This window comes from Pteropus alecto, unplaced genomic scaffold (assembly GCF_000325575.1).
Source record: "Pteropus alecto unplaced genomic scaffold, ASM32557v1 scaffold8, whole genome shotgun sequence".
In the NCBI taxonomy this organism is placed as follows: domain Eukaryota; kingdom Metazoa; phylum Chordata; class Mammalia; order Chiroptera; family Pteropodidae; genus Pteropus; species Pteropus alecto.
The window spans coordinates 1,977,470-2,000,151 of NW_006494609.1; the positions used below are offsets into that span (position 1 = coordinate 1,977,470).

Sequence of the window (22,682 nt, forward strand, 5' to 3'; positions counted from 1 at the left end):
AAGAGTCAGATAAATTTAAATACATAAGGAGTTACACCACAAGTAGCTTCTATGAGTGTATTTAGAGTAATACATAAGTCTAAATTGAGATGCTGACCATTGTACTATCCTTTGACTCCAGTGTATCTAGCAAAACCCTTGGTCATCTGAAATTTTCATGTTAAAAACCCAAGAAGTCTTCATTATTCCTTTAACAGTTGTTAAAAACCATTATTTCTTCTCTCAGGATTAATAAAGAACTGGTTCAGTTTTTAATTTGACATTAAATGCATGGAGACATTTGGGGGACATAGGAGGTTGAAAAACTGTTGAAAAGATATTGTTATTATAACCCGAATTCTTATTACTGTCTGAGAAGATTTCTTTTGCACACAAGAATCACATGGGAACAAGCTGATGTATGATTTCTCATGTGATGGAATGAAAATGGAAGAGTGGAAATTTGTAATAGTAATTGAACAGCTTCCTTCCTAACTGCTCGAAGGATACAAGCAAAATAAATCAAAAGCAAAGTGAAGGCCGAGAATAGGTATAAAAACATCATAAAAAGTATACATCAAGAGAAATCAGGCACTAAAGGCTGGAGCAGCAGCCTCTAGAAGGGGTGAAGGAGGATAAAAGAATGACTTCCGTTCTCCCCGTATGTGTCCCAGCCCAACGCTCAATACGGAAGGCAAGCTTTATTTAAATAAACTGTGATCCACTCCAAGATCATTATCTCCATTGCCACCACACATCTGATGAGAGCCTATTAACATTATATGCCAGGCAGCAGAAATGCTTGAAGAGTTCACAGCCCATTGAAAAGTGGCACTCAGATAAACAAACAAACAAAAAATACAGTAAAAAGTGCTACAGTAGAGCTGAAGACAAATGTATAATGATGTCAGAGATGAGGCATGGTCAAATCTGTGGAATCAAGGAAGGTTATTCAAAGAAGACTGAATTGAGTACCGAAATAATTCTTCTAGATGCCCAGGCCGGGGTAGTGGGGGGAGGAACTGACAGAGGTAGTGCACATGCCAGGCAGAAGAAACAGCAGCACAGGACATGGCAAGTCTGGGCTCTACAAATACTTCAGTATAGCCTGAAAGTAGGATGAGTGAGCGAGGCGCAGTGGGAGAGAGAGAGTAGGAAAGGTCTAGCCAGGAGGGCCTTGTATGCCTGCTGAAGAATCCTACCTTAATTCTGTGGGCAACCAGAAGCTACTGGAGGAATTTAAACATGATTAAATAGGTTTGCATTTTAAAAATATCACTTTGGCAGCAGTGGAGAGGGTTGGAAATAGACTGACAGGAGGAGAAAAGACCACGAGATTCCAGATGACAGAAAATGAGGGTTGAGCTCTCTTGGCTGAGATAGAGACGGAGATGAGAAAGTTTTAAATGGTAAATGTAAGGGAGCAGTTGAGGATTCCGCTCTGGGTAACTGGGTGGAGAGGGTACCACAAACTAAGATGGAGTATAGAAGAGATGCAAAAGCCAGTTTGAGAAGGGGAAGAATAGGATTTCAGTTTTAGACAAGCAAAGTTTGAGATGTCTGTGCAACATCCAGTGGAGACGTCTAACAGGCAATTGGATATATAGGTCTGAAGCTCAGCAGAGAATTCTACGATAGAATTGTGTATACTTCATCTGTAAAGTATTTGTTGGGTTGGTGAAAGGATCAGAGATATACACAATACCTGGAACTTAAACAGGGTAATAAATAATTGGTAGCTATTTATCATCATTATATTATTAATATACTTTAAAAAACTTTTCCCAACAGTAAATCTTCTTGAAAGAGTGATACACTTTCAACAACAACTAATCAATCATACCTACACATTGAATGGGAAAAGCTAATGGCAAGATGGAGACTGAAAGCCCAAGAAAAAGAGAATAATTTAGAAAACAAAGTCATCCAGGAGGTGGATGGGATGAGGCTAGATTAAAAGTTTAAGACAGGAAGAGAGATGTCCCTTCTTTGAAATGGAGGGATGGAGTGAGGCTGGGTAGAAATGCAGACAGATTTGTAAAGGAGGGAGTGTCAAGATGAGGAAGTTTACTGGAGAAGCACAAGTTTATCCGTGAAGGAGATGAGATTATCTACTCTCTTTACTCTGCTGTGGAGTGAAAGGACAGGCAGAGTAAGACAGTAAAGATCTGTAATAGCAGCCTAGGGGTAGAATAGCATAGCGACTCAGAGCACAAACTGTAGAGCCAGGCTGTCTGGGGATTTGAATTCTGGTTCTGCCACTTACTAGTATGACCAAGGGTAAATTACTCAACTTCTCTATGCTTCGGTTTCCATACCTACATAATGATGTTAATAATTGTATACACCTCATGGGATTATTATGAGGATTAAATGAATTAACAGATGGAAAAGGTTTAAAACTAGAGTGGTCATATGACTTTCTGTTTAACCTGGGACTGCCTTGAAAGTGAAAGAGGGGGCACTACTCAAGCCCCGCAACAGGTGTTAGTTACACTGGGGCTGTTTCAGGCAATGAGATAATAGTCACCCCACCAACAACAGTAACTGCCCACATTCAGCCACCCCTTATGCAGAGGTTAGCATTTTGCTGGAAGGTACCGTCCATGAATTCAGGCAGGTTTTTTTCCATCTTTATTGTTCAGTTCTGTGTCTATCCTCAGAACTTAGAACAATGCCTGGCACAGAGTAGGAGTGGAAGAAATATCTGTTGAAGGAATAAATGTGCTAAATATCTGCTGTAAGGAACAGGAAACAACTGATCAGTGACACAGAAGCCTGCCAGGTGGCACTGAAAATCCTGTGTAAGAAATTTACATCTGAAGTTTTATTAATTTGATTATTGTGCAGTTGCAGCCTGCAGTGTTCAGCACCTGAGGCAACAGATAGGTAGGATAACTTCCACGGCTGGGAGACCAAAGGAGGGGACAATAAAAGGTCATTTTAAAATGGGACCGTTTCCCATTTAGTTTCCGTACAATATACATGGAAATAAAACAATTTCTTGGCCCAAAATACTGTTAAGGAAACATCTCTACTTTTTGAGGTATGTCTTTATTACAATTTTTATGGTGTTGTACTAATCAGTGAGGTATTGTATTTCTCATATTTCATGGCATCTGATCTCTCTAAATAGGGGAAGAAAACAGATAAATTCTTTTTGTATTTGTTTATACATCTGAGTACCGGCTCTTGGCTGTCACTAGCTTGCCACATTACAGTTAATTCAACGAGGTATTGAGATATGAAGGCTCAAAGGCACCTATAGCTGAAATTAAGTCCAGACTTCCTCTCACAAATTCTATAATAGCAATGCTTCGAGTCTTTCATTCACAATATAAACTAAGATTCCTAAGCAATTTTTAGAAAATGATAAAAGTCATAGAAGATGAAAGTGTTTGCTTTTGTTTGCCCTAAAACTGTATATTTAAGCTAATACCCAAGAAGATAAGTTAAAAGTTAGCTAACCAAAGGGGCAGGGGTGGGGGGAAAGATAACCCTATATGAAATGTAGATTTTATGTACATCTGAGTGACACAAACACCCCTTAAAAAATATATTACATAATACTTCAGAAACTAATAAAAATGTGGTAGGGGTAATAGAGATGTGAGACATACAGAACTATTTTACCACTGATCCAACACTTTCTACTTTAAAAATAATTTCAAGGTTATAGGTAGAACTTACACTGACTAGTGTCAATGCACTAAAAACACAGTTTATAACAAAGAGAAAATTGCTTATTCTTCAAAGAAAGAAAATGAGTTTAACATGGAAAGAACTTCAGTAACTTATAATTTAAAATGATGAAATCTGAGAAGGATCGAGCTAAACTATAAGTGAAAGATGACGAATGTAAGTATAACTTTCAAGTAACCACTCAATTCTCTAAATAGCCAACTTAGAATTTTAAAATTAACATCTGTCTTAAATACTTTTTATTATGGGTAGACATAAACCAACACAGAAATGAAGCAAGCTGACACTGGAGAAAATAATAGTAGATAGTGGATCTATTACAAATTACTTAATCAGGAAACTTGTACTGTAAGTAAAAGAAACACAGAGATAATCTTAACATGAAAATAACACAGTGAAGAAACACACAATGGTTGTAAAAATGACACAGAAATAGCTTAAACAAGCTCAGTACACTGTAAGATCACTATCCCCTAACTATAAAAGCTATAATAAAAGACAACTGAAATAACTAATTACAATTTTAAAAAGCCATCTACCTATCTATCAATCTCTCTCCAGAGTATTTTAAGTAGACACCAACTAAAAAAAAAATAGACTGACAAAGGATGAAGATCACAGTTGGTGATATTCTTGGTAGGCTGATAGCTCCTTACAGCTGCTCTTTCATTTTACATATTGGTGTTATCTGGGAAAGTACTTCAGATTTCCAGTTGGAGAAGTAAGTTTTTAAGCTGTTTAAATCAGGGATGGGCAAACTTTTTCTGTGAAAGACCAGATAAATATTTAAAGCTTTTCAGGCCAAACAGTCTACGTTGCAACTACTCAACTCTGCCACCATAGCACAAAAGCAGCCACGGACAATATGTAAACAAATGAACATGTCCTGGTTCCAATAAAACTATTTACCAAAATAGGTAGTGGGCCATAGAATGTCAGCCTCTGATATAAATCATCGTAATCCCTGGAAAGTGATCATTAATTAAATCTTTTGGAAGGACATTATATTAAAATATTATACCTGTTTAAAACTGTGTCCCTGAATTTTTTTTTTTTTTTTTTAACAAATGTGCTTATAGCCTATCTATTATTTTAAACTGTGACTCAGATCTCAGGTACTGTCCAACTCTAAAATTCTATGAATCCCCAAATCACCAATTAGAATAAGAGCATGCAATTAATCAACATAAATAAAAGTAATATTTGGAGGCAAGACAATTCTGCTGGGCATATGATAAGAACAAAAAAAGTTAAACAGGTGTTCTAATGTAGGCCAAAGCAAAGAAATGCTATACAGACACATGGAAGTATAATTTGGCACAGCTATGAGATGTCACAAAACATAGCAGCAAACGGTTTGGGCAGGAGGGGCAGAACAACAGTGATTTGCCATTCTACTGTACGAAGTTCTTTCTGCTACACACTAAAGAGGTTTTCAAGGATACCCAATGTGTAAAGAATCACAGGTCAGTCTTTCTGTCACACCTATACACAGAGATAACCCAGTCATTACAGAGTATTAACGAAATAGTGACAGGCAACCATGATATGGTGTGTCTTATGATGAATGAAGAGACTTCTTTCCTTTCATAGGAAACCTGGCTTCATTTTTTTTTTTTTAATCTAAGAAGGGCCTTAAAAATCTATAATTTGATATTTGAATTTCTGAACAGAATCATGTAATAAACTATTTTTTTCTTATAATTCCAAGATGCCGTGAGTATTCCCCAAAGGACAAAGTGATGAAGGGAAAGAAACACAATTTTCTACAGGATTTTAGACTGGCACTGTCTCTGATGGCTGCTTCAATTAAAAGTACAGTAACTTTTCAGCTGGGACACTACTCTTTTTCTGCATTTTCTTAAGTGAGAGGGACCATTAAAAGCTTTCAGGGGAAAAAAAATAGGGATGGTAGCATGTCACAAACGAAACAGCAAAGGAGAGATTTTTGGAGACAATTTAGTCCTTCTAGTTTGTCAAAGTACTTTTAATTGAGGAGGGGGGAATCTAGGGATTCTTCTAATATTAAATTCATATTTCAAACATTATAATAGCAGAAGTGAAAATTCCTCAGGCATCTCCAGTTCAACCTCTCCTAAACCAAATTCATCACGCCTCTTTGCACAATGAATGATTCCCCCTTCCTTTGGTCATCCATACCCAAAACCTGGGTCTTAGCGTGTTCCTTCTGTATATCCCTAGGCTGAATGAATGAATGAGTGGAGCATGTTCTCCCTCATACCAGTGGTCCTGTTAACGCTGTTCCTTCTGTGTGAAACGCCTTCTCCCTCTAACTTAGTTTAATTGAAACTCATAGTTTTAAGTCCCGGCCTTAGGTGTCATTTCCTCTTAGAAACTTTCATCACAACCTCTCACATCATTCGTCCTTCCTCTGGTCCAGTAGCACCTGTTAATGATACACAATTTGGTAACCATTTTTTAAAATGTGTCTGATTTCTCCCACTAGAGAGTCAACTTGAAAGTAGTGCATATGTCATTCATTCATCCATTCACCCACTAACTCAAATATTTTGGAGCAGCTATGGACCACATATTATTCGAGGCATTGAAGATTCAGCAGTGAACAAAACAGGTGAAGATCTCTGTCCTCAGAGAGCTTACATTTTAGTGAGGAAGAGATTAACAAACAAATTAGTAAAAGGTATGGTATGACGAATGGTGGTAAGCCTGATCAAAGAAAAATCAAGCTAGGAAGGGGAATATTGAGTATGTGTGTATGAAAAATAATGGTATTTGGAATTTAAAATAGGGGCCTCATCAGGAATGGTGATTTTGAACAAAGAATGGAAAAATTTGAGGAAGTAGGCCATGCAGATATCCAGATGATGTGGTTCAGACTAGAGGATATGGCAAGTGCAAAGGTCCTGAGGTGGAAGTATACCTGGTGTGCTCAAGCAATGACAAGGAGGTTAGTGTGGCTAGAACAGAGGGAGTAAGAGTAGGAGAAGACAGGAAAAGGAACAGAGGGAATTCATGTACAGTGGCCTCCAAGGCCCAAAAGACTCCTGGTAGGTCAGGAAACTACTGGAGATCTGGGGCAGTGGAGCAACCCAATAAGACCTCTGTCTTAAAAAACATCACTCAGTCTGGTACCTTAACGGATGAGATGGTAGGGGAACAACGATGAAAACAGGGGAAGTAGGACACTATTGCAATGGTTCAGGTAAGAGGAGAAGCTGGCTTGGACCAGGGCAGGAGTAGTGGAAGTAGTGAGACAGAAACTGTTAATGGACCAGATATAGGGTTTGAGAGAGAGAGAGAAAGAGGAGTCACAATCAGATCTAAAAATTTCAGCTAGATTACAGGGACAGAGTTGCTGTGTATGAGATGGGGAAGATTAGGGGAGAGCAGTTAGGGAGAGAAAGATTAGGAATTTGGTTTGTGACATGTTAGTGTTAGATGCATGGTGTGAAATGATTAACAATGATGATGATAACAACATCTATCTACTATGGCAGGCTTTTTTGTACACTTTGCTTATACTTAGTCATTTAATTCTCACAACAATCACATGAGGTTGATATTAGTATTATCCTTTTTTATAGGTGGGGAAACTGAGGTACAGGTAGTTAATAACCCTTCCCAAGGTTATTAGACTAAGTGGCTAAGCCAGGATTAAATGCAAGCAATCTGGCTCCCCTGAGTCTGTGCCCTTGACCCCTATGCTATACTGCTTCTAAGATAGAAATACCAGTATGGAAATCAGGGGAGATATCTAGAGACAGAAATTTCAAAATCATCAGCATAGAGATGGTATTTAAACCCATGACACTGGATGAGATCCTTAAGGGAGACGTGTAGTTAGAGAAGAGTCCACAGATTGAGAAGTAGGCAGCATTATAAGAAAAAAAAACACAAGAGAGTATGATCTCTAAACCCCAAAGGAACAGAGTGTTTCAATGCTGGGGAGTGATGGGCTATGTCGAATGCTGCTAACACACTGAGTAAGGTGATAGGACCATTGGAAAAGTAATAAAAAAGTGACAAGAACAGCTTTGGTGGAGTGGTGAGGGTAAAAGCCTGATTAAATGAGTTTGGCTGAAGAAGGGAGAGTAGAAACTGAAGGCACCAAAAAGAAACCTTTTTTAAAAGATGGTTTTTATGCTAATGGATGATCCACTAAAGAAAGGCTGATTATGGAAGACAGAGGGGGCTGCATTGCTGGAATAAGTAGGATCTGGAGTAGTAAGAATCTAATGGAGGAGCGGGGCTCTGGCAGCAGCATGCTCGTCCCTTGAATAGGAGGAGAAACAGAGTATATGCGGGCATGGATGCGGGTAGCTGAGTAGGTGTGGAGGAGGCACGTAAGAGCTTTCTTCTGATTGATTCCATTTTTTTCAGTGAAGTAGGAAGCAAGGTCATCAGCTGAAAGACAGAATAAAGTTAGAAATTCTGGAGGTGTAAGAAAAAAATAGTCATCTCTCATGAGAGAGTAAATGGGCTGAAAAAAAAAGGAGACTGTCTTGCTTATAATTATATTTGATAGCCTAGCACCGTCCCTAGCGTGTTTTAGACACCAACTGTGACTTGAAGCTTGAGAACCTGGGTTCTCAAAGATACAAATAAAAAAATATAACTCCAAAGATTATTGAATTTGCTTTTGAATTTTTTTAATCTAGAAAAAAATCAGCGACCAAGGCATTTGACCCTCTCGTTAGTCATGTCACAGGAAATAATAAAACCAAGGATGAATGGAAACCTTCTGATCACTCTCAGGACTTTTTTTCCTCCATAAATTTGTTATGATGCACTTCAAAAAGAAAAATAAGCCAAATCCTCAAAGATGCATCTAATAAAATGCAAGAACAGCAAGATTTACAGAAGGGCATAGGATTTAAAAAAAACAGGAAGAAAAAGAAAGAGGCAGCAAATATTCTCTCACTTTTAAAGAAAAAGATCCAGAATGGAAGATAAGCACTAAGTACGATTTATCACAGAGGAGAAAACTGGGGAAATCTAAACTAGAACGTAGATATGAGTACACCGATTTAAGAGGGTCGTAAATACCATGAAATGTTTTATTCTCGAAGATTAGATGAAAGCAATATAACCATGTGTTATCTTTCAAAAATGCATTCTCTAAATCAGAACAATTTCTAATGATGCCATTTAACAACTGTAAAAGTGTGAAAACTTGAAAAAATATATTTGGCAGTACATTAATAGGATCACTTAGAACAGATATAATATTTTGGGCAATTTTAATGCAGTTTGAAGTGGTTACACACTCCCACCAGGCCCTGGGAGGAGTTCGCAAACTCAAATGCTTACAGGGTTTAGGAGCAGGTGAGTGAAGCAGGCCGAGTGTAAGGACGAGAGGGCGTTGCACGGACTGTGGCAAATAGGTAGCCAAAGGGTACAGTCACTACTCAGCTCAAGCCATTACTGTCACATCAGAAGCATGCTGTTTTGCCAGATCTTCTCATTTTTAAGCAGATAAACTAGCACATAGTTTTTATGTGCTAGTCTTCAGTGTTTGAAATACTGGCAACTAATTCAAATTTATAAACTGTGTGCAGGCCATACAGTACATGTTTGCGGGAGACATTCGGGCCCTTGAACTGTCTCATGTCTCTGCGTTAGACACTTCTCCATTCATTATCCTTGAGGAGAGCAGACGCCAACACTTTTGAATGAGAGAACATCAGCAAGGGGTAGGTGAAAAACTTTGCGCCAGGCTTCGGAAAATCTTGGTTTCAGGGTAGGCACTGCCATTTACTACTAGCTGGATGACTTCTTTGAGCTTGTTCATTCATTTGTAAAATGTAGTTTCATGAATTATCCTAATTCACTGAACTGTTGTGAGTAGCAAATTAGAAAGTAGGTCAAAGAATATCATAAACTAAAAAGCTCTACATAAATACAAGTAAATGGCTGTAAAATAATAAAAAATAGATACTGGTCTTGGCCTGCAGTTCATGGCACAGAGCTCCTGAAACCCTTGTAATTTCCTAAGTAATTAAAGCACTATGAGCATCTCTTGTCCTAATATTTGGTCTTTGACCCATTCCTGACATAGGGATTCTAAAACCCTTGTAAATTCTTAATAGGAGCACTAGGAGCATCTTTTGTTATAATAAGGCAACTCTGGGTGGGCTCCTAGGTGGCTCCTATATCAGGCTGGTCACCACAAAGAACAAGCGATGATTAGAAGCTTGGCATTTTCAGCCCCACTCCCCACCTCCAGAGAGGGGACAGGAGCTAGAAATGGAATTAATAACTGATCATGCCTATGTGAGGAAGCTTCCATAAAATCCCAATATTACACGGTTTGGAGAGCTTCAGGTTGGTAAAGACATCCACACCGGGAGGGTGATGCACCCAACTTCATGGAGACAGAAGCTCCAGTTCTTCAGGCCCTCCCAGACCTCACCCTATGTATCTCTTTATCTGACTGTTCATCTGTATCTTCGATCATCTCCTTTAATAAGCTTGTAAATGTGTTTCCCTGAGTTCTGTGAGCTGTTCTAGCAAACTGATCAAACCTGAGGTGGTCACGGGAACCTCTGGTTTGTAGCCAACTGGGCAGAAGTTGTGTATAACCTGGGGACCTACTACTTGTGATTGGCATCTGAAGTAAGAGGTAGTCTCATGGGACTGAGCCCTGAAACTGTGGAATCTGACACTATCTCCAGGGAGACAGTGTCAGAATTTAGTTAAATTGTAGGACACCCAGCTGGTGTTGCAGAGAATTGCGGAGTAAAGGAAAAAAATCACACAATTGGTGACCAGAAGTGAAGTGTTTGTGTGAATAGTAAATGAGACACACAGGAGAAAGACTCATAGGAGGCTGAGTTTTTCCAATATAATGACTTTACAAAGAGACCTAAAAGGGTGGCCTAAGAACGTTTGACATTTCTGTCCAGTCAGTTCTTCATAAAAACGGGAATATAGATTACTTAACTCATAGAGTTCCTCAAATATATTAAAATTATAAAATCCTTTTCAAATGTTAAATGCCCTGTAATTACTTGGTAATAAAGTATTGGCCTAGTGTGGCCAAATACACTAACGAAGTTGCATATTAACACTTCCTAAAAAGTTGAGTACATTCTTGGCTTTCCTAAAACAATGAGCAATTTAATGCAGCTAGTCTGGAAAAAGTTACTTCAGGTTCTCAGTTTTTTTCCTTCTGAAATGTGTGTAAGCTTACAATGGGTTTACCATACAGTCCTGTAACAGACCCAGGTTTATCTATTCTCCACTCCTAAAGCTTCTGGAGGCACTACTCCCATCAGCCGGTGATGCAGGAAAAGGGATGTGGGGCAGTCAGGTCTGGGATGCAACTTAGGGAAAAGAGGAAGCAGTCCTCTGGCCATGACGTCAATTCAGATTCAGGGCTAATAATTCTCACATCTATCTACTTTTATGCAAATATGTTTGACAGAGACACTTTTTGATAACTGTTGTTCTCTTTATCCTGGACCATTAAATCACACATGACGTGAAGCTAAGAAAGTATCAAAATTTCTGAGGAACTGTAAGGGATAAAAAACTCCTTGTTCATGTTCAGCTTTCATCAAACCACAACTGACTTAGCAAACTCAGTAAACCAAGTCTCTTTCACCAGCCTATTTCTTGTAGATTAGTGCGGAAGTTGAGTTGAATAATGACAACTTGAGAGATTTAAAAGGCTCCAAACTAAAGTTTTTCATTTAAAAGCACATTTCTGATGATATTATGAGTAATGCTTTCTTCCGCCTCAGCTTTCCAAACTCTGTGAATGACTTACTGTAATTTTGAAAATTGTATAGTAGAATAAAATTGTCCTGACATAAAAAGAATTCTTCCTGTGATAACATATGAAAAAATTCTGATAGTCACATTTGTTCATGGATGCCATTAGAGGATTGCTTAAATCCTACAGGAGTCAAACTCACTAGTATTTAAATATCTCTAGAAAAATAAAATGTTAGTTTGAACCAATGAAAAACTCTTTAAAACTCTAATAAAAAAATTAACTGGAGACAAAAATCTAAAGTTAAATTACTACCTTTAAAGAAGAAAGTAAAAGTGACTTTACAGGAAGCTCTTTAATTTAGTAGCATCTTTTAAGGTTAAATCTTTTCAACTTCGCTTATAAATAATATAAAAACAAAGTAATTGTATAGCATAGTGATTAAGACTGTGGGCTCAAGAATCAGATTTATCTGGATTCAAATCCTAGCTTCCAACACTTATTAGATCTGTGAATTCAGGAGGGTTATTTTAGTTTCTTCATAAAACAGGGGGAATAATAATTTCAGGGTTATTGTAAAGATGAAGTGAAATGCTTCATAATTTTCTTTCTCATGCCATGCCATATAAATTTATCATGTAAGCAAAAAGCAGTGGAAACAGCTAAGAAGCACTGTGTGACCCAGTTCAGCTACACTGTAGGTGCACCAGGACCCCATTATATACAGTGATGAGTACTGCCACTCTAGGATTGATTCTGAAGTGAAAGCTATCTTTGTTCCCTAACACCATGTTATAATCTTTTAAAAATATATACTTTTAACATGTTTTTTTCTATACACCAAATCAATATTTTCTATAACCTAGCCTTCATAAACAAGGCTGTTTAACTATAAAAGACATATTAAAAACTGATCACTTTGAAAATGATTAAAATTGTCTGATAATTGTGGTGCTGTGAAATTGCTTTGAGAGATTCTATTTGGAAAAGATACAAAAAATTTCCTTAACAAATAAGTGACAATTAATAATGATGCAACTGTCTATAGGATTAATTCTTTCCAGATATGGATCCCACATACTATGGACCTGTTAATTTGATTCAGACTCAAAATAGCTATTAAAAGTTGTTATTGTGACATGTGTGGGTAAATTATATGATTTTTTTTTTCAGATTGACAGTAGTAACTAAACTATTCCGAACCTAAAATCCTTTGATTTGTTTACATTACTATAAAAGTGACTTAAACAAGAACGTGTAAGAGTGGATTATTACTAAAATATTTACTTAAGAAGGAAATGAAAATGATTTGTTCTTTAAAACAAATTTCTGAGGTGGTTCCACAGAGTAGTGGTTAGCACATCTACTTTACATGCAGAAGGTCCTGGGTTCGCGCCCCAGTGGAGCCACGGTCCATACCCCAGGCATGCCAGGTCCCCTGGGTGCGCCAGGCCCCAGGTGTGTACTGCAAGTGTGTGGGAGGAGACGCCCCGCCTTCAGAGATCCAGTTCTTAAGGGGAGACTGCAACAACCGTAGGTCAGGGGTGGAAGTGGGGGTAGAGGGAGAATTAAAGTAAATAAATAAAAATAAAACGAATTTTCAAAGTAACAAAACCACCCAGTAAAAAAACAATTGTGATGGAATTTTTATATTCACATAAACTTTTAGTAATTTACACTGAGTTATCCAATGATAGTAGTTTTTTCTTATACTGTCTTAGTCTGTATTATTTTGTAACACTTAAAACTAAACAATGATAAACTTGGACACAAAAATGTTAGAAATGTATTTACCTATTTGTATATATATTATTAATTCTAGGGAAATCTGAACATTAAACAATCATTACTTGAAAAGCATCTACATAAACAACATTCCACATATGACAGATATTTGATAAACTAGATATTTGATAAACAAAGATGGTTTTCCTTAGATTAGTAGCCCAGGTTAAAAATTACAGAATCCCTAAAGATAAGTTTATATATTTTTACTTACTTCACCTGAAATTTAACTTAGATTGAAAAAAAGTAATAGTATTGAATGTCAAATTTGCGGTACATTTAATTTCCACTTGAACTTACTATTTCTTCCCATTTCTCTGTCAATATTGAACACTAAGTAAAAACTCACTTAAAAATTCAGCTTATACGCTAATAAGAACGGTTTTGCAAGGTCAAATTAACACCTAGTCTTGAAGAGACAATTCTTTTTTAACCTATTCATTTGCTATTTATTGGACTTCCCTAGGAATCATCAGATTTAGTATCAACAGACACAGGTAATATCACAGATAGCAACTTTCTAATTCATTAATTTCCATATATAGTCGAATCGATTCCTGTATTATAAAGATACCAAAGCTGTACTTAAAAAATATGTCAGTGCTATACTAGGGGTGTAACTCCTTATTAAGCAAGCACAAATGTGGCATCAAACTTACTTTTCCAAAGAAGCCTTTGAAGAACTTCCTTTCCTGGAGGAACAGGGGGACAAGTCGAGTGCTATTACTGTATGGGCTAAATGTCCCAGGGTTTCACACCAAAAAGCACAGACAGAAGTTGGGTAAAGGGCAAAGTGGAAGGGGAGGGAGTGAGAATTTTAAAGAGTTATCCATATCAGGAGTGACACGAAAATGCAAGGAAACATACTGTATGGCCTAAGAATCCATGGAAAGAATGAGAAGAAATCAGAACCTGTACCCATGCAGAGCAATGAGTTAGTTTAGTATTCTCTATTTATTTTTAAAACAGAGATTATCCAAATTTGGTAGCAGAGAAAAAGATCAGGGCATACTGTTTTGGTGAGATCTGCGTTTTAAATTTCATCATAGTGAGTAGTAAATAGATTAGTGCCACATAACATTTTTCAATTGAAAAGCGGTCAACTATGTGGAAGTCATTAATTTAAAAAACTGGTTCATATTCAAATGACCACATAATCACATAAAAAAGAAATACATAAAAATTAAATTATGAGTGTGCAGCAAAGGTCCTTGTCAGACCTTCTCTTATTGAGTTCACAATTTCCTTACTAACGCATTAGGACTGATTTTATGTGTGTGCTGATCAATTCCATGACAATCATGGAGAAATAATATGTTCTATTCCAAACACAGAATAAATCATCTATAAAGAACACAAGGCTAATGATTTCACTGGAGCTGAGAAAACAAACATATCTGAGATCCAGACCACATTTGTGAACCACAACTGAAATTTAAGAAATGGGTTTTGGTTTCTTTTTAAATGCTGTTTTAAAATAAAGAAACTTGCATAAACAGTTATAAGTATACGGTTCTGAAACTATGTAGATGAGAGAGACATAGCTATCTATGGTCCCAGCACCAATTTTTAAGCATATACAAACTTTGAAAGCTGGCCACCATTCAAAATCTGAAGAACTTATACAAAGTAGATGGGTTCTAACTTACCCAAGCTACCTTAACTTTACATTTCCGAGCTTTGGTTGAACTATACTTTAAGCCTTTACTTTTTATAATCAATTTTTAATGATGGATAAATGTCTAGAAAAAGACTACTGTACTGAAATTTGACACTCAGACAATTTATAAAGTCGTTTAAACACTGAATAGTTTATTTGCTCCCTCAGTTTTGAAAATGACAACTAGCATCAAATATTTCCATGAAATGTTGTAAACTTAAGCTGGAAAAAATAAAGTAATTGGGAGTAGTTAACACAATAAGACTAACTTTATTTCTGCTGCCAAGTTTGGTAACCCTAGTTTTGTTAGACTGTGAGCAACCATCAGCTTTTAAGGATGCAGCCAAAGTGAAAAGATTCCCCATTCTGGAGGGACAGGGAGATGAGGAAAAGAGATCCGTTAATATTTAATTTAGCTCCCAGAAAAGCTCTTGTTAAACATGGAGTCTGTCTTCTTTTTATAAAAGATATCAGATGTTAATGAAAAAAGTTGACATGCAAAATGCATAAAAAAGATAGTTATTAGAGAATAATATTGGTTGTTTTTTTTTTTTAAATTAAGTTATGGTTCTTTTACCTGCTAAAACAAGAACATATATTAGAAAAAAATATATCAAATAGTGAATAAAAAAATCAACATATTAGGAATTGGTAGTATAATGAAACTAGTCTAAAACAAAGAGAGACACATTTATAGAGACAATGGGAAGAAAAGACCTTTTAAAAGGAAGAGCATTTTGGATCAGTGTCAAGAAAGATAACCAAAGGCTCGATACACTTATTACAGAACAGACTGATAGATGACATTACTCCTCACCCAGCAACGGACTATAACATAAAGGCACTAAAAATGGACAACAGATTGTCCACAGGCAATATCCTATATAGTCTAAGTTCCTAAATGGCTAATCTGTGAAATTATGTCACAAAGTTAAAAATAGCTGTAACTCACTTTATATATACAAAGTAAAAATTAATTTAAACATATTTATGCTCTGAGAAGCATATGTTTAAAGTACTCTCTTATTGAGTTATAATATCTTTTCATTTGAGAATATTAAGTTTGCAACTAACTTCTAATTGAAGCTAAAATAGTCCTAAATTGTAAGGGACTACTTCATGGAGAAGAAAACTACACTTGCAAATTACCCTCCTTTCTCAATTCCCACAAATTTAAAAAGCAACAGAATGTTAGATTTTTAATTCAAAGATCATTCAAGTGATAAGTTTAAGATGTTTGTTTTGCTACTTAACTGGTATATCTGAGCTATATAATTCTTCAATTTTTAAAACTCTGGCATTCAAGCTAGTTCCATAGACATGTTATTTTTTCTTTAATCTGTAGGTCTATACACTTTTACATTTGCTTTATGATCTATAAAAATAAACAAATAAAAAACACCTCCAGAGACATAGCTTTTGGCACAATATAAGCATCTAGCACATCTAATTATAGATGTTTGTTACACATTATACATGTTTGTTTTAGGTTACATACATTTATTATAGATATTTGTTATAGATTATAAATGTTTGTTAGATGAATGTTTGGTAAGGGGGGAGGCAACTAGAAATTTAGGCATAGTAAAAATATGAAAAGAACACAAAAGTCATGAATTTTTGTGGACAACAGTGACCCGAGAAGAACATTTCAAAGACTTCCAACTTTCTGCAAGCTTCTCAGTCCAGCATTAGGATGGGTATTCTTTATACTAGAGGGAAGTTTCACTGAGTATAATAAACAGGAAACTGACCTCAGTTACCTAAAAATTCAAACTTATTTTTTTAAATACGTGTTTTCCTATGTAAAATTATAAACAACATTTGCTCTAAGTCTTCTGGATAGGGTTAATCTGAAACATTTTTAAAAACAAACTTCTTGAATGAAAAGTTCAGAAGTGGTCAATTTCCCCTCAAAGTTCAAAAGTTTAAGTATGTCCAGAAAAGCAATCGACATATATATAAAAATTCATTTTAGTTATAAAATGCCTAGGAAAATAAAGATATTTTAGAGATAAGCAAAAGGGTTTCATAAATTTTAAAACATTAAATATAAATATTATTATGAGATTCAATGTGACCACATATTGAAGACTGACTGAATTATCTTCTGTATATTCATTCCAGAAATATTTTTTGAGTGGCTATTTTGTGCCAGACACTGTCTAGGCATAGTTAATAGTTTATTAAATGGCAATTTGGTTCCTATTTCTAGTGAAAAGAAAAACTCATTAAATTTTATTATCTAAATAATCTTATACCTCGAATAATCATGCTTATAGTTTATAATCTTCTTTGTTAAAAAAAATAAAACAAAAACATTCATTCAACTAAAAAATTAGTTTTAAAACTAGATGGTGAATAGTGGCTGTCTCCGGGATTGCAAGAGATTTTATGTACTGTTTTTTTTAACTTGTATTTTATACAATGAATATATACTACCTATATAATAAAGAGATGTTTCTAATTAAAAGCAGGTTAAAAAAACTAGACAGTAAAGAGGATTAACTGCTCATTAAACAACTAAATAATACCAATACCAAACAACTAAATAATACTTCTGGGCAAACTTAAACCAGCCTCGTTTTTCCTCATTTAGTGAACACAAAGCCATACTCTGAAGTAAAAGACTTTCTAAAGGCTCATTCCACCGTGACCTTCTAACTAAGTTATATAAGTTATAAGATTTTAATAACTATTTAATATCTACTGTGTTCGGATTTGTCTATTGTTTTCAGTCATTAGTATTATGATGTTAAAAATATTCTTTAATGACTATGGGGCAAATCATTGCATTATTTTTTTAAATGTTCTTAGTTAAACTTATTCTTCTAGTGAACTTAAAATTATTTTGTTAAAGAGGAGATTAAATTTATGTTTCTTGGGAAATTACATTATCTGAAGCTGTATTTAACTGGGGTATATATTCAGCTAGACATAGCAAGTCTATAAATTATAGTTTCATGTACCATAACACATGGATTAAGTCCCTTTAATATTAATTGGAGTAAACAGACAGACTAGGAAGGGCTTCAATCATTTAAGAATTTAAATGCCCAAATTTAAGGTACATGGTATGTGTGTATATGTATGTGTACATGCATCTATATTAGCTTTTTTTTTTTTTTTTTTTTAGTTCTTTGTATAGTATAATCAATTATTTTTCTCCTTTCCCTTCTCCAACAGATTCAGGCGTTTGTTCCAAAATATAATCCACCTGAGTTGGTCGCTTCCTTAATTTTATCTTTTATAATGAGGACTTATAGAAAAGAGGTCATAAAAAAATGTACCAAGCAGCAGAAAACTTTTGGTTATTAAGCAAATTGAGAAAAAAAAAAAAGCACTCATCAGTAGCCAAAATTGAAGCAGCCCACCAAACAAGCAAACCCAAAGCAACAAGTATTTAATGCTATTTGGGGCAAGGGCATGCAGAAGTAACGCTTAAAGCTTTCAGAACAAAGTGGAGAAAGGCCACACATTGGAAAGAAGGTAGGTTGTGAAGAGGGCTGTCAGAGTTTATGAAACAGTCTTCAAACCTTTCCAAATTATGAAATCAACACTTTAATCTAAACCTTTATGAACTCTGAACCCATTCTCTCCTTTTATTAAATACACAGGCATGTGCCTGGGATGTGTTCCATGGCATAACAGGCAAAGTAAACATGATTTATCTTGGAAAAGGAGTCTCCATGTCAAGTATGCTAAAGTTTGTGCAAAAGGCAGGGGAAATATACTGTTTATGTTAGAGGAATACAGAGAAGGAAACTAGGGAGTAGCAGTCAAGATAATAATAAGTCCTCCCAAAATGTAAACCTCACTAGCCATGAACATGGACTATCTCCGTCTTCTACTTTTTCCTAGAAAGCTGTTTCTTATAGACTTAAAATCAGTAATTTATAACCCAGTTATCAAGGTTAAGACACTAACGCTAATATTTTTATATTGGTTTTAGAACATTATTCATCTATAAGATTTCATACCATTTGTTTAATATGGGTTCTGAATCAAAAGTACCTTTTGGATAATGTCTGGTCTAAACTGAGAAACTTGGTCTTTATAATTTATATCTTTGGATGACGACATGAGATGTCCCCCTTATTAAGTGAGCTCACATTTTTGTCTTAAGAGAAACACTGTTCTTACTGGATAGTGAGTCACTAAAATTTAGTGAGCAAAATCTTTTAAGAAAATATTTACAGCATGTAGATCAATACTGGTAACCATCAAATACATACAGCTTTCAATCTTTTTACAGCATCTTCACAGATGTGCATTCCTCTTGATTCATCAACTTCTACATGGCCAAGGTACTGTAGAAAGAAGAAAAAAGTTAGGGCTATTGTTATATTTACTGAGTAGCTACTATGTGGTAGGTATGAGATGGTAGAAAACTGAATATTGAAATTCCTGCACTCAAGAAACTCACAGCCATTGTAGAAAGTTAAGATAATGTTACTTTACTTAATCTTCAGTGTCCTCATATCAATGAGATTTATAATAAATGTCTCAGAGTTATTAGAGAAGAGTATGTGATAGGCACTAAATGATACCTGAATCTGTTGGATCTGAGGCATAACAGCCTGTACTAGACAGTTACTGTATCTCTAATCATAAAAACAATACTAATACAAAGTCTGTGTGTATATATATGTATATATTATTTATCTTGTATACATACATAGACATACTCGTATATTGAGAAAGGTATAAATAAAAATAATAGTTATTCCAAAACTAAACAGATCACATACTCCTTTAATAGCAAGCGCATAAAAGCAGGACATAAAACTAAGATTTTAAGAAGGCAGTGTATCAGAGCTTTAAAAGATGCATAGCATTTGTAGAGGCAGAGAATGAAAGTTTGGGAAACTATTTTAGGCAGAGTGAATTCAATAAAGGTTACAGGTGTGGAATAGGATAACTATATATATCAGCAAGTATTACTCTTTGGCTGGAATATGAGGTATATGAAGTTGGAGAATATGAATATTAAAACAAGTCTGTCCTTAATCCTAGAGGCAATGGACAGCTAATAAAGCCTTTTTTTTTTTCTTTGTCAAGGTAGTAATATGATTCAAATTGCACCTTAGTATGGAAATAGTCTTGGATTAAAAAAGCAACAGGAATGGTGGCGATATTACAAGTGCTCTCTTTTAAAAGGAAATTTAGGGTCTGGTTCTGGGTAAGATGGAGTAAACACACTTTCCTCTGCCCCACCCACTGAATAAAACCATAAAACCTGGATGGAATGCATGAAACATCTAGTTGAGGCCTCTGGAAAGAGTAGAAGATAAAACAGGGAAGAATACCAGACTTCAGGATATTTCTGAACTGGCAGGGAGTTTACCTCCCCTTGCCCCCCACCCCTCCCATCCCTCCAGCCTGAACTTAACACAGCCAGATAGGCAAAAAGTGAGTGCTGTAGCACAGAGAGAACTCTGGGAAAAGCACTGTTGCTCCAGCTCACGGACCAAGTACGGGAACTCCTCATCCTCAGAAAGAGTACAGGAATCCCTCTCCTTTTTATTTCTCTTTTCTTTGTTCTCTCAAACCCCAGCCCCAGGAAACCCTGTGGCGTGGTGATGGTGGTAGCAACGGAAACCTGGGAGAACCACATGTCGAGGGAGGAAAACCTTCCTGTTTAGTAAAACTGTGATCCCAGGAAGGTGGGGGCAACACCCCCTTGTGCTTTTCCCCTCTTTCTCTGTATCTTCCACCCTTTGGCTCTGGAATGGAGGTAAAATAATGGGAATGCATGATGGAGCAAAATAATCAAATCCCAGGAAACGCAGGCATACAGAGTTTAAGCTAACTTGACCAAGGTCATTCAGCTAATGAATGCTCTAATCCCAGCAGCCTGCCCCAGTCTTATAATGTTCATATACTGAATTTTTCATTTTTATTCATATCTTTCTAATGCTGAATAAATGCATAAAACCAGTGTATTGAAATCAATTTAGGAAACTGCTGGACTTTAGGTAACAGACAAATAAAGATGATAAACTAAGGCCGAAAAATTAAATGTCTCATGAATTGTAACACATATAATGTTGAATAAACATTATATAGAACAGCAAGAATGTTCACATTTCAGTTGTGGACAAAAAAGGGTCTCTTTAATAAATCTGACCAAAAATAATCTCACAGAATGATCGGATCATAAATTCCTAATTGGGCAGGTCATGGTGAGTAGTCATGCCTCAGACCTGTAACTTCCCTAACAAAAGGCTATCTTTGCCTCAGGCAAGCCCTGTCTCTTGTTTTTGTGCATCTAGGTTAACATACCTTTGAAATGCCTCTTTGTCAGACCCTTCGAAAAAGTAACCACCCTCAAGGGAGCACATAATCTTAACTAAACTGCAGTCTAATCACAGTGATTTCCTACCTTGCTTTCTCTCATGTAATCTTCCTTACATTCCCTCCTTAATTCCAAATGTATAAAAGAAACTACAAACTGTTATTCTGGGAAGCATTTTTCTCCAAAGCATTTGAGATCTTGCTTCCCAGCGTGCAGTCATTTTGGCACAAATAAACTCAAACTCATAAGGATTCTTTAGAGGTTTGGACATTCTTACATTAACACAGTGAACTGAACAATGCATTATATATAGTTCTGAGTCGAAAGAGTATTACTTCTCTATGGCAAATCTGAATAATACAAAATCCAGGATAGATATACAATCATGCACCACATAACGACCTTTTGGTCAAAGATGGACTGCATATACAACGGTGGTCCCATAAGATTATAATAGAGCTGAAAAATTCCTATTGCCAAGTGACATCATAGCCATCATAACATCCTAATGCAAGGCATTACACAAATACTTACCATTGTATTACAACTGTCCACAGTATTAAGCACAGTAACAGGCTGTACAGGTTTATAACCTAGGAGCTGTAGGGGAACAGAATTTGTTACCCCAAAATGTCTCTCTGGCATAAGGGTTACTTTAGGTTAAACACAGAATTACCATATGATTCAGCAATTCCACTGATAGGTATATACCCCAAAGAATTGAAAACAGGTATGCAAATAAATGCACAGTCATGTTTATAGCACCATTATTCACAACGGCCATTCCACTGTATGTATGTATCGGTTTATCTATTCTTCCACTGAGGGACGTTTGGGCTGCTTCCATCTTTTGGCTATTCTTTAACCTTTTAGATCCCATTTGTTCTATTTTTCTGGGTATTTTTTCATCTATTTTTATAAGTAGAGTTGGTCTACAATTTTCTTTTTGTTTCTGTGCTATCTGTTAGGTGGTTGTACCAGGATTTTGTTAACGCTATAAAAAATCTGAAAAGCATTTCTTTTTTTTACATCCTTTGGTATAGTTAAATACCATAAGGGTCATTCTTTCAGGTTTTGAAAGAATTGGCTGGTGAAACCATCTACACTCAATCTTTTTGGGGGAGGTAGTTTTGGAGTTTTGAGAACTTTCTCTATTTACTTCATAGTTAGGGGCCTAGTCAACTTTTCTTTCTCTACTTTAGCTACTTTTAGTAATGTATGTATTTCCTAGAACATTCTTAGTTAATCTAAATTCTCAAATTTATCAGCATAAGCTATATAGTATTCACATGAGTCTGTAATTGGGTCTCCCCACTTTTTCATCTCTTATATATCTGTGTGTTCTTAAGGCTCATTCTAGTACTACCTCAGAGTCAATTAACCTGTTTCCACTTTATATTAATAATAAAATGAGAAAATAGGGTTTTATAATCTCTGCATTACCTTTAGATGTTAAGAAATGAATACAAGTTTCAATGTGTTTCCAAGGGATTTTATTCTGTCATCTTGATCAACTCAACTGGTCAACTGGGTATTTATGCCAACCAAAAAAAAAGGGG

General features: G+C 35.9%; 1 protein-coding gene across 13 annotated transcripts in view; it reads right to left on the minus strand.

Annotated features, from left to right (window-relative positions):
* NUMB (NUMB, endocytic adaptor protein) overlaps nt 1-22,682 on the minus strand; it is a 128,026-nt gene that overhangs the window by 15,075 nt on the left and 90,269 nt on the right. For 8 of the 13 annotated variants that reach the window (XR_003044097.1, XM_015599702.2, XM_025042018.1 and 5 more), the window contains 2 exons: nt 19,061-19,135; nt 13,825-13,857 (listed from right to left, as the gene is read on the minus strand). Coding sequence is in view for 12 of the 13 variants with exons in the window: in XM_015599702.2 (XP_015455188.1) it covers nt 13,825-13,857; nt 19,061-19,135 (108 nt within the window). In the remaining variant the exon portion in view is untranslated. The remainder of the gene's footprint in view (nt 1-13,824; nt 13,858-19,060; nt 19,136-22,682) is intronic. The other 5 variants (XM_015599699.2, XM_025042023.1, XM_006925426.3 and 2 more) reach the window with 1 other exon arrangement.